Source organism: Nicotiana tabacum, chromosome 8 (assembly GCF_000715075.1).
Source record: "Nicotiana tabacum cultivar K326 chromosome 8, ASM71507v2, whole genome shotgun sequence".
Taxonomy (NCBI): domain Eukaryota; kingdom Viridiplantae; phylum Streptophyta; class Magnoliopsida; order Solanales; family Solanaceae; genus Nicotiana; species Nicotiana tabacum.
In genome coordinates, this window is record NC_134087.1 from 81314755 (window position 1) to 81329555 (window position 14801).

At 38.0% G+C, this 14801-nt stretch overlaps 1 protein-coding gene across 1 annotated transcript; it reads left to right on the forward strand.

The window, feature by feature from the left end:
* Positions 1-439: 439 nt before the first annotated feature.
* Positions 440-2568, forward strand: LOC107795561 (uncharacterized). Its single transcript, XM_016618227.2, has 3 exons — positions 440-1622; positions 1858-1913; positions 2002-2568. Exons 1-3 carry the CDS (start codon positions 440-442, stop codon positions 2566-2568), a joined length of 1806 nt encoding a protein of 601 aa, XP_016473713.2.
* Positions 2569-14801: the final 12233 nt, after the last annotated feature.

Below are 14801 nucleotides of genomic sequence, written 5' to 3' on the forward strand. Positions count from 1 at the left end.
TTTATTATTATTACTCGCTGAGTTGGAGTACTGACTTTACTCCCTGCACCCCGTGTGCAGATTCAGGCGCTTCAGGTCCCGCTAGCAAGTGTTGATCCTTCTAGCTCAGGCAGATTCAGAGATTCTCTAGGTAGCTGCCAGCGTTCGCAGCACAAAGCTTCTTCCCTTATCTTATTTTCCCTGTTTTAGCTTTGTGTCAGACTATATAGACTTTCCTTGTCTTTATTCGGATTGTAGATGCTCATGACTGGTGACACCCCGATATCGGGCTATGTTGGTTTTAAATTCCGCGAATTGCACTGTCACTACTTATTTTGGGATTTTATCATGTTTAAGAATTAATTGTATTCTCTTAATTGCTTAAAAGGGATTTGGGAATGTGTCGGATGACTTTGTCTTCACAAGAGGCACCATCACGACTGGGTTCGGGTTTAGGGTCATGACAATTAATGATTTTCCGGCCTATGCAAATTTATCTAGATGGAGTACAAAAGGAAAATTATCTTGCCCATGTTGCAACAAAGAAACATCCTCAATGAGGTTAGAAAATGGTAAAAAGCAGTGTTATATGGGTCATAGACACTTTCTTCCTCTTAATCACAAATGGAGAAATGATAAACAGTCATTTGATGGCACTAAGGAGCGAAGACTACCACCCAATATTTTATCGGGTGAGGATATACTTGATCAAGTGGCTGACTTAGATGGTTTACCACTAACAAAGGATCCAAAGAAGAAGCCTAAAATATCACATGAGAGTAGGGGTGATAATTGGAATAAGAAGAGTATTTTCTTTGATCTTTCCTATTGGAAAACTCTATTGTTGCGACATAATTTAGATGTGATGCATATTGAGAAAAATGTATGTGAAAATATTTTGGGGACAATCTTAAATGTCAAAGGAAAAACTAAAGATACCATAAAAGCTCGATTGGATTTGCAAGCAAAGAACATAAGGAAAGAATTGCATCCAATTAAAAATGGGGAAAAATATGAGCTACCGACAACATATTATACGTTATCTCCTTACGAGAAGAACATATTTTTAAGATTCCTAAAGAACTTAAAGGTTCCAGATGGATATTCATCAAATATATCTCAATGTGTCAACACTGAAGATTGTAAAATTTCAGGCATAAAAAGTCATGATTGTCATGTTCTTCTACAACATTTACTTCTACTTGCTATACGTGGTATGCTTTGCAAATCTGTATGTGAACCTCTTCTTGAGTTGTCTTTATTTTTCAACTTGCTTGGAGCAAAATATTTAAGAATGGAAGAGTTAGAACAAAGAACAGCTCAAATTCCTATAACTCTGTGCAAGTTAGAAAAGGTATTCCCTCCTTCATTTTTTGATGTGATGGTGCACTTGCCGATCCATTTAGCTAATGAGACTATGATTGCTGGAACTATTCAATATAGATGGATGTATCCAGTGGAGCGATGGCTATACATTTTGAAATCTTTAGTTGGTAATAGGGCTTTCTCAAAAGGTTCTATCGCGGAGGGATATTTGGCAACTGAATGTTTAACTTTATGTTCAAGGTATTTGCATACAATGGAAACAAAATTTAATCGTCTTGAGCAGAATTATGATGGTGGTATTATTAAATCTGATGGAGGTTTAACAGTTTTTGTCAACCTGGAAAAGAATTAAGAGCTGGAAATATAGACAAACTTAATCTAGATGAATTAGAGCAAGCACATATTTTTATTTTGAAGAATTGTGATGAAATTCAACCATTTTTCGAGTAAGTATTGACTCGACATAATAATTTTATTATATTTTATCCATGATTTCAATTAAAAGGACATGTTATTCTTTAATATTTTGTAGAAATTTTTCACAAATTCCAGGTGATACCTCTCAAAAACATTCTAATAAGGAGTTCATTAGCTGGTTTAAAAAAAAGGTTAGTACAAGTTATATACTATTGTTATTTTTCTAACCATAATATTATATAGTATTTGCTAATTAAATTATATAATTGATTTTGATAGGTTGTAGAATTGTACAAATGTGATAACAGTAAGAAAATGGAAGATTTGCTCACTTTGTCACGTGGTCCCCTGCCATATGTGAGACGTCTTAAAGGTTATGTTACTGATGGATATAGGTTTCATGTGGAAGATTATGACAGGGGTTTGAGGACTCAAAACTACGGGGTGATTGTAGTTGGTGAGACAGATGACGAGAATAAAAATATTGATTATTATGGAGAACTTACTGTGATTTTTGAATTGCAATTTATTGGAGGCAAAAGAGTGATCTTGTTTAGATGTATGTGGTTTGATCTGTATGACCAAGAAAAGAGAGTTAAAATGGATGAATATGGCTTTGTGAGTGTTAGCTGTCAGCGGTTACTGAAAACTAATGAGCCATTTGTATTAGCAAACCAAGCATTACAAGTATTTTATGTCGACGATCCTTCAAATAAAGGCTGGCATGTTGCAAGAAAAGTTCTACCTCATGATACTTTTGACATTTTACAAGAAAAGGATGATGATTTGGAGAATTTGGATAATTCTACACAAATGAAAAGGAAAAGAACTGATGAAGTTTTTTGACCTTTATCATGCATGTTGTCATACCTCCTTTTTCTACCCCCGGAAGGGTATAAAGGGAGATTTTTCCAATTTAAGTGACAATCGAAACGAGATTATTTATTTATTGATCAGAGTCGCCACTTGAGATAATTTATGGTGTCCCAAGTCACCGGTTCAAATCCCGAATCGAGGAAATATTGACTCTGTTTTACAGTCCATGAACACAGAAATTCGGGTAAGAAATTCTGTTAACCCGAGAGAAGGTGTTAGGCATTCCCAGGTTTCGTGGTTTTATCACGGTCGTTCAACTGTTATTATTGGCCTATTTATTTGATTTTAAAACATCTTTGAACCGTATATGCATTTTTATTCCTTTTAAACCGCTTTTAATAATCCAATTGTTATACAACTAATTATATGATTACACATTGCGAATCGTGTCACAAAAACCATACCCACGATCTACAACATGTTTAATTTATTAACGTTATTAGAAGTTGTGGCCGAGTCACATAAATGTACCCCCGAATTTGAAAATTATGTATCACAACTACGTCATGGGAATCGTACCCGTAGCTGTGATAATTTTATTATAAACGCGCCTAAAGAAAATTACGAATGTTCAAAGTATTTTCTACACTAGTTATGAATGTTCAAAGTATTTTTCACACTAGGTGATTGGATGGTACACCTCAATTTTATTAAAGGGAAAAGCATTTAACTACGGATGTTCATATTTAAAACCAATTCGAAATTAAGTATCACAACTATGTCACAGGAACCGTACCCGTAGTTATGACGATTTATTTAATTATCGCACCTAAAATAAAATATGATATTGTTAATTATTCTATGGAGAAAAATTCTATATGTTAGATTTAAGGAAAAAAACTAACACGAAAGAAATAAGAATTGCCGACTTGACGATACGAAATCCAAGTATCAGAAATTAGGTTGCTAAGGTTAGGTAGAGATATTTTGTTACCCTACTTTATTTGATCCCTGTTGTGTTTTATTCTGCTCAAACTCACAGATAAAATAATAGTCAATTATACATATAGGGATTCACTTTAACACCCCTATCTGTACGTAGTTGGAAAGGCCAATTAATTATGGACCCATTCACTTTCCTTTGATTCATTCACATAACCTAATCTAGATCTTACAATATCTGAACATGATTTAATTTTTAAGGACTAGTTGTACCCCATTTCCCATGACCCATTTCAAACAACTTAACCAAACTAAATAAAGATGATGACACAACTAACAAATAACTTTCCAAAGACACCTGGTATCAGTAAGCTTATAAACACAGGTAACAAAATGAATAACAGAGAGCAATAAAAAGAAAAATTGGCTAGCATTATGATACAAAAACCATGATGTCCCTTGTACCCCCCATTCTCTGTCTGCTACAAAATTCTAACGTTTAAAAATGAAAAACCATTAATGCAAAACATGGCCAAATAATATTGGAATATGCATCCAAAATATTTGACTGATTAAACCATAGAAGGGAACAACAACGCATATAACTCAAAGTGAACAGGCGGTTTCTCTTGATTAAGAATCTAAGTGACTAAAGAAAAACTCCCTTGAAATTCATCACATGTTTGAGCTAAGTGAAAAAAGGAAGAATAAGCCAACTAACACAAACCGATTTCGAACAAAATTTCCAACAGGCTACTATACTACTCCTAACAGTTATAATATAGAACCAGCAGGGAATTTGAAGGAGCTAAGGATATTTTAATTAAATACTAGGCAGTTGAGCTTTTCAGAAAAAATAAAATAAACTATAACACAAATATTGATTTAAATAAAAAGTATAAACTTCATATTTCAATTCTTGAGTCATTTACTATCATATTCCTCTTAACAGTACATTCACTAAGCTTCACAGTAAACTTTAATAATTTAATCACAGGCAGAAGCGATGACCATTCGTTTCCTAATCGAGCACATGTTGTTACTTTATTTCAAAACAAAATACTTCATGGAAAAGTTATAACAGATTCTTGTTCAAACTGCTAAAAGGAAAAACAAAAAAAAACACAGGAACAATCACAAAGGCAAAGATGCCAACACCTTAAACTCAACTGAATGGAAATGCTGCTAGGAGATATGACTTAAACAAACACACTCAACACGAGGTAAACTGAGTCAAGAAGAAAATAAATAATGTTTCAAAATTACTAATGGCTTAATCTAGACAATAATTAATTTATTCCACACATGTTCAAACAAAAGAGAGGAAAAGTTTAAAATGAACCTGTTCGGCTAAAATTCTTTAATGTTCTGCTCCAAAATTTAAACTGAGAACGGCAACGCAATTGAGCAGAAAACGCAAGCCAAGCCACGAACCTCGGATGGAAACTCGAATCGGCATCGGAATTCCGAACCCAAACACATCCAACTTAAACTTCAATCATACTCCATTCTTGAGAACCAGAAACAAAAAAAATGCTGAAATTTTGGTAATTTTTCTGATTTCTTTTGAAATGAAATAAACCTCGAACAAAATCAAACTCAGACTATATATTTTTTTTTATTTTTGTTTCTGAAAATGCAATCTAAACCTGAAGAATCTAAAGAAAAGGACTCAAAGAAACCTAGAACCTTTTACCTCCCCAATTCCTTTTCGAAAATCTCTCTTGAACCCCTTCACACAAGGAAAAATCTCACCTTATACAGACCCTCCGAAAAATTCTCGAAGCTTCTGCCCAAAACCCCCACCTGAAATTCCTTTTCAAACCCTTTCTATGAATGATTTTTGGGATAAATAGAGGGCGAGGATTGATTTTCATCCATCCACGACCCCCATTTATCCAGTAAATCGATCGAGAGGCACAAAAAATCTGGAAGGAATATTCTAATTGTCAGAGGCCGTTACACCATGTGGCAGGGGGAGCGCGTGAGGCGAGTTTGGGTTCACTCGCCTGAATTTTGGCGAGTTTGGGAATGAATTCAGGTGAGGAAGATAGTGAATAGGGTAAGCGTCGCTTCTAAGTTTGGAAATTAGGGTATGATTTTTTTGGGGAAAATTTTATAAGGAGCTTAAATAGTAAGGGGGAAAACGGGGCGGGTAAGTGATGGGCCAGACGGGTTTTGAGTATTTAAGCTGGGGAAGTTTGGGCAATTAGGTGGGGTTTGGGCTTAGCAATCAGTTGGCCCAATTGGAATTAAAACAGCCTTTTTCACTTTCCACTTTTCTTTTTGTTTTTCTATTCTTTTTTTAATTAATAAAATCCTAAAATTAACACCTAAATTAATCTAAGCTGTAAAATTAAATTAATTGCCTAGTCACAATAAGTATAACATTATTTAGTCCTAAATCAAAAGGAAAAATCTATAGACTAAAATTAAAAGGTGTAAAATGAGCTATTTTGTGATTTTCGTTTTTAATAAAAGAAATAATTACTAATTAATTCCAAAAAATGTAAAATCAAACCTAAATGCAATGCATGGTATTTTTTATATTTTTTTATTTTTAATGGAAATTAAATATGCACAAAAATTCAAATAATTAGTAAAATTGTACAAAAAATCCTATAAAATTGCAAAAATTGGAAAAATTATTTTCTTATATTTTATGGGAATAATTCATATAAGGGAAAAATCATGTACTCACAACTGCCCCTCTTTGCTCGGAAACCCGAAGAGTTTTTGTGCAAAGATACAGTGAGCGGATACGAGCGATTTTTGCCCGTTTGAATACTCCGTGGGAAGCATTTTTTGAAAGATTTGACCGCACCTTGCTTCCGAGGTTGCCTACATATCCTTGGCTATAAAGGAATCATGTCAGTGTAGTTCTGGAAAATGATGGAGAGATGAGTTGGAGAGTCGAGTGAGGTGTCGTTCGGCCGAAGTTCCGGTCCGTGGTCCTGTTATTACATCAAAAAAATGAAAGACACTAACTAAGCCTGTCAGCTACAAGTTACAAGATTCCTATCTATGAGTCTTCTAACTTGAACTTGCAGTTTCTGCGGCTTCGTTGACTCGCAGTCTCCAGGTGAGCTTCCTTTGTTGCTGACTTGAATTGCATTCTAAAGTGAATTCCCTTATTCTCCAGGTAGGTGCCTGATTGCCAATGCTCGAACTGTCTTCCTTTGAAACTTGGACTACCTTCCCTTGTTCTCCAAGTGGGCTCCTGATTGCTGACCCTGAACTGTTTTCTCCTTGAACATTGAACTGCCTCCTTTGCAACTTGAACTACTTTCCTTGTTCTCCATGTGGGTGCTTGATTGCCAAAACATGAACTGTTTTCCCTTGCTTTCCAGGTGGGCGCCTGATTGCCAAAACTTTAACTGTATTCCCTTGGTCTCCAGGTGGGCGCCTGATTGCTAAAACTTTAACTGTATTCCCTTGCTCTCTATGTGGGCCTGATTGCCAAAACATGAACTGTATTCCCTTGCTCTCTATGTGGGCGCCTGATTACCAAAACTTTAGCTGTATTCCCTAGCTCTCCACGTGGGTGCCTGATTACCAAAACATGAATTGTATTCCCTTTATTACCTTAAACTGTTTTCCATTGAAACCTGTGTTGTCTTCCTTTGAAACTTGAACTGCTTTCTTTATTCTCCAGGTGAGCGCCTGATTGCCAAAATTTTAACTGTACTCCCTTGCTCTCCAGTGGGCGCCTGATTGCCAAAACTTTAACTATATTCCTCGAAACTTGACTTGTTTTCCCTTATTCTCCAGGTGGGTGCCTGATTTCCAATATCTATACTGCTTTTCTTTGAAACTTGACTTGCTTCTCCTTATTCTCCAGGTTGGTGCTTAATTACCAACACTTGCACTGTTTTTCCTTGAGACTTGAATTGCTCCTCCTTGTTCTCCAGGTGGGTGCCTGACTTCCAACACTTGTACTACTTTTCCCTCGAAACTTGACTTGTTTCCCTTGTTCTCCAGGTGGGCTCCTGATTGCTGAACTTGAACCGCCTTCCTTTGGATATTGCTGCTTTCCCTTTGTTCTCCAGATAGGTGTCTGACTACCAACATTTGAATTGTATTCCTTTCCTCTGAAACTTGAATTATTTTCTCTTGTTTTCCAAGTGGGTGCCTGATCGCAGACACTCAAACCATCTTCTCTTGCTACTTGAAACTTGAACTGTTCTCCCTTGTTATCTAGGTGGGCGCCTGATTGCTAAGCTTGTCCCGCTTTCCTTTGAACTTGTGTCATCTTCCTTTGTTCTCCAGGTGGGTGCCTGATTGCTGAACCCGAACTGCTTTCTCTTAAGCCTGCTTTTCCTTTGAATTGTCTTCCTTTGAAATTTGAATTGCTTTCCCTTTGTTCTCCAAGTGGGCGCCTGATTGCTGAACCTGAACTACTTTCCCTTGAAACGCGAACTGTTTTCCCTTATTTCTCTAGGTTGGTGCCTGATTACAACAAAAATAGATAAAACAAAGAAACTTTTCTGCCCCAGTTTTAGTATGTAGGCACATCTGTGAGTGTTAATTGAATCATGTTACCTAATATCTCTAAGAATTTTAAAAGCTAGACCCCATTATCCAGGAGGGCCCTGAAAACTTCAAATTAAATATCATCTTAAGAATGACAACTTTTAAAGCTAAATTATATTTCCTAAAGGTAGGACTTACGCTAAATCTTATTACCTATGAAGATCTTAAAAATAAATCCCATTATCCAGGAGGGTCCTGAAAATTTCCAATTTAATCTCTTCCTAAGAATGAAAACTTCAAAACCAACTTATATTTTCTCAAAGTAGAGCTTATGATGTATCTTGTTACTCATGAATGTTTTTAATTTTAACTAAGTCCCACTGTCCAGGAGGGTCCTGAGAACTTCAAATTAAATCTCATTATCCAGGCAGATCCTAAGAATTTATGGTTGAACCTGTTCGGTACATGCTTTCCTTACGGAGGGTTCCTCCGGAACAAACGAGAATTCCTGCCCCTGTTTCAATCAAAGAGAACTTTACCGGTTTGAAAAATATGGTGGTTAGTTTGTGGCATTCTTACTGAAGGTGGCCTTTCCATTATCGTGCTTTGCTCTAACTAGATGCTTTGAACTAGCCAAGAATTGTTTGACTTTCTGACTGCATCTCAACTACAGGACCCTGAATGACCCGAGTGCTCTACACCCAACCCATTGTTTTACATTTCTGACCTTTCTACCTGAAACTCTGTATTTCTCACAAGATTCCCAAACCATTCGCCCAATGGAGCTTTCACTGACACCCTATTTTCACTTTGCATCATGCTATCTCTGTTATGTTTTGGCCGCACTTTGCTTTGTGAAATTTGGAAGTTGATAGTGAGATTTGAAATCCTTTCTCACTTGCTTATACACAGCTGATATTGGAAAAACCTTAAAGAAATAAACCCAAAAGAAATGAAAGGCAATGACTTCGAGAGTTAGGAATAAAGAAGAAATCCAAAACTGGATGACTGTTTGAGGGAGAAAAGGAAAATATACTTATCTGAGTGGAGCAGCTGGTAGCAATGATCATGATATGCATTTTGGATTGATTAGCCCAGCTTATTCAACCAATCACCTTTTAGTTGTCATACTTTATGCCCCGGGATTTCCACAACCCAATCTCTTCGCCAAGTCACTCACCTTGTTTTGCTTGCAGTGCTCTGAAGGGTTTTTACCAATAAACCTCTCCCATTTGTTCATCTCTCAACTCACTGTCGCCTTACGGTGCCAATGAAGGTTTTCACCAATAAGACTCTCTCATTTTAATTTTTCTCATCTTTCCAACTCCCTACGGTGACCCTGAGGATTTTCACGAATAAGACTCTCTCATTTTTAATTTTTCTCAGCTTTCAATCGCCTTACGGTGCCCGTGAGGGTCTTCACCAATAAGACTCTCTTATTTTTTTTTTATTTTTTCTGCTTAGACCAGAGTGTTCCCCTGATATGAATTGCACCCCTACCTGCTTGACTTGACATCTCTCGAAGACTGATCGGAAGGTCTTTTTTTGGAACATAATGTGGGCTTTTGGATAGGGTTATAAAGAAAGGATATCACAAAGGCTCAAAGACAGTTTGAATGGGTTCAAAATTACAACTTTTGGAATCAGATTTCTTACAACAAACACAACTTTCTGCCCCAGTTTCTTTGCTTGGGGACTTATGAATTTTTTATTTTGATGGGACCGAACCGTGAGGCTGCCTACGTATCCTTAAAAGGAATCAGGTCGAACGTAGTTCATAACGTAGTTCATGGCATAGGAATTGCTTTGTTTTTGTACTTTTCACTTTTCTTTCCTTTCTCTCTTTTCTTTTCTTTTCTTTTTTTTCTTTTTTTTCACTTTTTCTTCTCTTTCTTCTCTTTTTTTTCTTTTCCTTTCTTTCTTCTCTTTTTTCCCTTTTTTGCATTCTTTCTTTCTCTTTCCTCTTCTCTTTTCTCCTTTTCTTCTTTACTTAACTTTTGCGTTCGTATTTCTGAATTTTGCTACTGATTCCAAAAGAGGGGTATGAAAGGACATATATAAGGCTCAAAGGGGTATCAAAGGATAAGTGTTTACATAGCAGAATAATCTTCAAAATATACCAAGTACAAACAATAATTTAGACAAACCAAAGAAATCATACATAATATCTTTTGACTACATCAGAATTGATAGCCATATCTACATATTTGGCTTGTACATCTATTAAATATAAAGCACCATTGGACAACACTCTTGTTATGATGAATGACCCCTGCCAATTTGGGGCGAACTTGCCTTTTGCTTCAACCTGATGAAGAAGGATGTGTTTCAATACTTGCTGACCTACTTCAAATTTCTGCGGATGCACCTTCTTGTTATATGCTCTTGCCATTATCTTCTGACATACTGTTGCTAATCTTTTCTCATCAATCAAACTCAATAGCTCCAGACGAGTTTTGACACACTCATCATCATCAATTTCGGCTTCAGCCACAATCCAAAGGGATGGGATTTCAACTTCCGCGGGTATCACTGCTTCAGTTCCATATACCAACAAATAAGGAGTTGCACCCACTGAAGTGCGAACAGTAGTGCGATAACCCAACAATGCAAAGGTAAACTTTTCATGCCATTGCCTGGAACCTTGTACCATTTTCCGAAGTATCTTCTTTATATTCTTGTTGGCTGCCTCGACTGCTCCATTTTCCTTGGGGCGGAATTTTGATGTGTAATCTTAAACTGTTGACACACTTCCTTCATCAGATGTCTATTAAGATTGGCACCATTATCTGTGATGATCACCTTCGGGATCCCAAACTGACAAATGATATTTGAATGAATAAAATCGACCACTGCCTTCTTGGTCACAAATTTGAAAGTTTTAGCTTCAACCCACTTAGTGAAATAGTCAATGGCCACCATAATGAACTTGTGTCCATTGGATGTTGCTGGCTCAATTGGTTTGATGACATCCATACCCCAAGCAACAAAGGGCCATGGTGCGGACATTGTGTGTAATTCAGAAGGCGGAGAATGAATCAAATATCCGTGTACTTGGCATTGATGACACTTGCACACAAAACTGATACAATCTCGCTCTATGGTGAGCCAATAATAACCTACTCGAAGAATTTTTTTTTCCAGAACATACCCACTCATATGCGGCCTGCAGACTTCGGAATGCACTTCAGTCATGATAGTCGTGGCTTGTCTAGCATCTATGCATCTTAACAATCCCAGATCTGGAGTTCTTTTGTACAAAACTCCTCTACTGAAGAAAAATCCACTTGCCAAGCATCGAATTATTCACTTTTGATCCTCTTTGGCTTGTACTAGATATACCCCCGATCTGATGTACTCCCTGATATCGTGGAACCAAGGATCACCGTCAAGTTCTTCTTCTACCATGTTACAGCAAGCATGCTGATCGCAGACCTGAATATGCAAAGGTCAACATAAGCCTTATCTGGATGATGTAACATCAATGCCAAAGTAGCCAAAGCGTCAGCAACCTCATTGTGGATCCTAGGGATATGCCTGAACTCCACTGATCTAAACCGCTGACAGAGATCCTGCAGACATTGACGATACGGTATGAGTTTCAAATCTCGAGTCTCCCATTCTCCCTAGATCTGATGCACTAACAGATCTGAATCTCCTAAAACCAGCACTTCCTGGACTCTCATGTCCACAGCCAACCTTAATCCCAAAATACATGCTTCGTACTCGGCCATGTTGTTCGTACAGTAGAAACGAAGCTGAGCAGTGACAGGGTAGTGACGCCCTGTTTCAAAATTGTGTACAGCTTTTATCCCAACACCTTTCATATTAGCAGCTCCATCAAAGAAGAGTTTCCAACCGGGATTTTCGTCCTTCTCGACCTCATCAATATGGATTACCTCTTCATCAGGTAAGTAAGTCCTCAAAGGTTCATATTCTTCATCCACCGGGTTCTCGACCAAGTGATCAGCTAAAGCATGGGCTTTCTTCGTTGTTCGAGTCACATATACGATGTCAAACTCTGTGAGCAAGATCTGCCACTTTGTGAGCCTTCCTGTGGGCATGGGCTTCTGAAAGATATACTTCAAAGGATCTAGGCGAGAGATGAGTTAAGTAGTGTAGGACGACAAATAATGCTTCAACTTCTGACTATGAAGTTGACGGATCCAACTCATAGATTAGTTAAGCAGTGGCAATTCATGGATAGCTTTGATCTTTGACGGATCCAACTCAATGCCCCATCGACTGACTATGAACCCTAACAGCTTCCTAGATGGAACACCAAATGCACACTTGGTAGGGTTTAGCTTAAGATTATACCTGCGGAGCCTCTGAAAGAACTTTCTCAAATCTCTGACGTGGTTACACTGCTTCTTGGACTTTATGATCACATCATCCACATAAACCTCAATCTCCTTATGTATCATGTCATGGAATATGGTAGTCATTTCCCTCATGTAAGTTGCCCCACCATTTTTATCTGATGAAAAGGCATGACCCGGTAGCAATATGTTCCTCATGGTGTGATGAATGTCTTCTTTTTCGCATCTTCCTCATCCATTAAAATCTGATGATACCCTGCATAGCAATCCACAAAAGAGCCAATCTCATGCTTGGCACAGTTGTCAGTCAAAATGTGTATATTTGGCAGTGGAAAATTGTCCTTTGGACTTGCTTTGTTGAGGTCACAGTAATCAACGCAAACTCTCGTCTTACCATCTTTCTTTGGCACCGACACAATATTGGCTAACCACGTGGGATACCGCGTGACTCGAATGACCTTTGCATCAAGCTGCTTTGTGACCTTTTCTTTAATCTTCACACTCATGTCAGCTTTAAACTTTCTCAACTTCTGCTTGACGGGAGGGAATGATGGATCAATTGGCAATATGGACCACCAAATAAGTACTCAAACCTGGCATATCATCATACGACCATGCAAAATATCCTTATACTCAAACAATGCTTTAATTATTTCTTCCCTGATTTGCGGTTCAAGATGGACACTTATCTTAGTTTCTTTGACATTATCTGTGTCCCCTAGATTGATTGCTTCCGTATCATTCCGATTAGGCTTGGGTTTTTCTTCAAAATGATTTAGTTCCTTACTAATCTCTTCAAAGGCCTCATCCTCATCATATTCTTATTCATTATCACACTCTATTTCCTGGATTATTATTTCAGAATTAGATTGACTTTTAGGACTTGGCTGAAGATTAATCATGCATGTCATGTCACTAAAACCAGCATAAAGAGAACTGTACAAAGAAGAAAAGAAAACAAAAATAAGAGCTATCAGAAATGATGGAAAAGGGAAATTGCATTTCATTGAAAATAAAGGATAACAAGGTTTGTTCATCAACAAGCAGAAAATAAAAATCTGGGTCACAACCCTGGAATGACCCAAAAGAAAGGAAAACAAAACAAACTACCAAGACTCCTTCCGAGTAGGGAGAGGAGTAGCCTTCCAATTGTTAAGCTTTACATTTGGCCGGATGAACTACACGTTTGCTTTTCTAGAACCTTCTTCAACTTCTACCATGTTCACATTATCAAATAACCTCTGGAACCTTTCAATTAAATCTTCATCAACGTCAACCACAGAACTTGGAATTGTCGTCACTGGCATTTCCTGGCACCTAGCTTGAGAAAAGACTTGGAGAGACACGGGATAGGCTTCGGAAGTGTCCATGCCTTCTGTTTCAACCTTCTAGCCCTTTTCACATCTGCCGCTATGGGTTTGAATCCAAGACCGAACGTACCCAAGTTCTCCGGGAAGGACACTGGTTGTATGATACCCTGCAAGGATGCACCCAGACCTTTACTGGGCACGAAGTCATTTTTTAACATTTCAGAGGCGACCATGACAGATGCAGAGGAAATCTTTGGAGTTGGGACACATTTCCCTTCTGGAACCTTCTCGACCGGCACTGTTTCAAAAACTTGATAGACCTAGGGCCCTTTGTCATCTTTAGCCTTGATGAACGGGACGAAGGCATCACTGTGAGCACACAAATTCTCTTCACCATGCACGACGATCTCCTGTCTATCCCACTCGAACTTGACCATCTAGTGCAAAGTGGACGGGACTACTTTGGCGGCATGTATCTAAGGTCGACCTAATAGCAAATTGTAAGAGACGGCTACGTCCAGCATCTGGAACTCCATGGTGAATTCCACCGTTCCTATTGTCAATTCAATCACTATATCACCAAACGAGTCTTTTCCTCCACTGTCAAAACTCGAAACACATATGTTGTTTTTGTGAATCTTCTTATCATCAACTTTCAACTTGTTCAGAGTAGAGAGAGGGCAGATGTTTGCACTGGAACCATTGTCAACTAACACCCTGGTGACCACAGAATCTTTACATTTTACCATAAGATAGAGAGCTTTGTTGTGTTTAGTACCTTCCACAGGTAGTTCGTCATCAGAGAAGGTGACCCTGTTCACCTCAAATATTTTATTGGCGATCTTCTCTAGATGGTTCACTGAAAATTTGTCGAGGACATGAGCTTCGTTCAGGATGTTCATAAAGGCCTGACGATGCTCGTCTGAATGTATTAGCAATGATAGCAAGGAAATCTGAGCAGGTGTCTTTCTCAACTGCTCCACGATGGAGTAATCTTGTACCTTCATTTTTCTCAGAAACTCCTCCGCCTCTTCTTCAGTGACTGCTTTCTTTACTAGAACTGGATTATCTCTGGATGTTTTAGCTTTCCTTAGCTCTTTCGGGGCAAAGCATCTCCCCGAACGAGTTAATCCCTAGGCCTCATTGACTTCTTGTTTCACTTCCTTTCCCTTATAGGTCACTATCACCCGTTCATATTTCCATAGGATAGCCTTGG

Bases quoted from the DNA above. Each gene is read 5' to 3' on its own strand.
- LOC107795561 (XM_016618227.2), top strand. From the start codon at position 440: ATGACAATTAATGATTTTCCGGCCTATGCAAATTTATCTAGATGGAGT. The intron at 1,623-1,857 runs GTTTAACAGTTT...CACAAATTCCAG, and splicing joins TATTATTAAATCTGATGGAG to GTGATACCTCTCAAAAACAT. The intron at 1,914-2,001 runs GTTAGTACAAGT...TGATTTTGATAG, and splicing joins TTAGCTGGTTTAAAAAAAAG to GTTGTAGAATTGTACAAATG.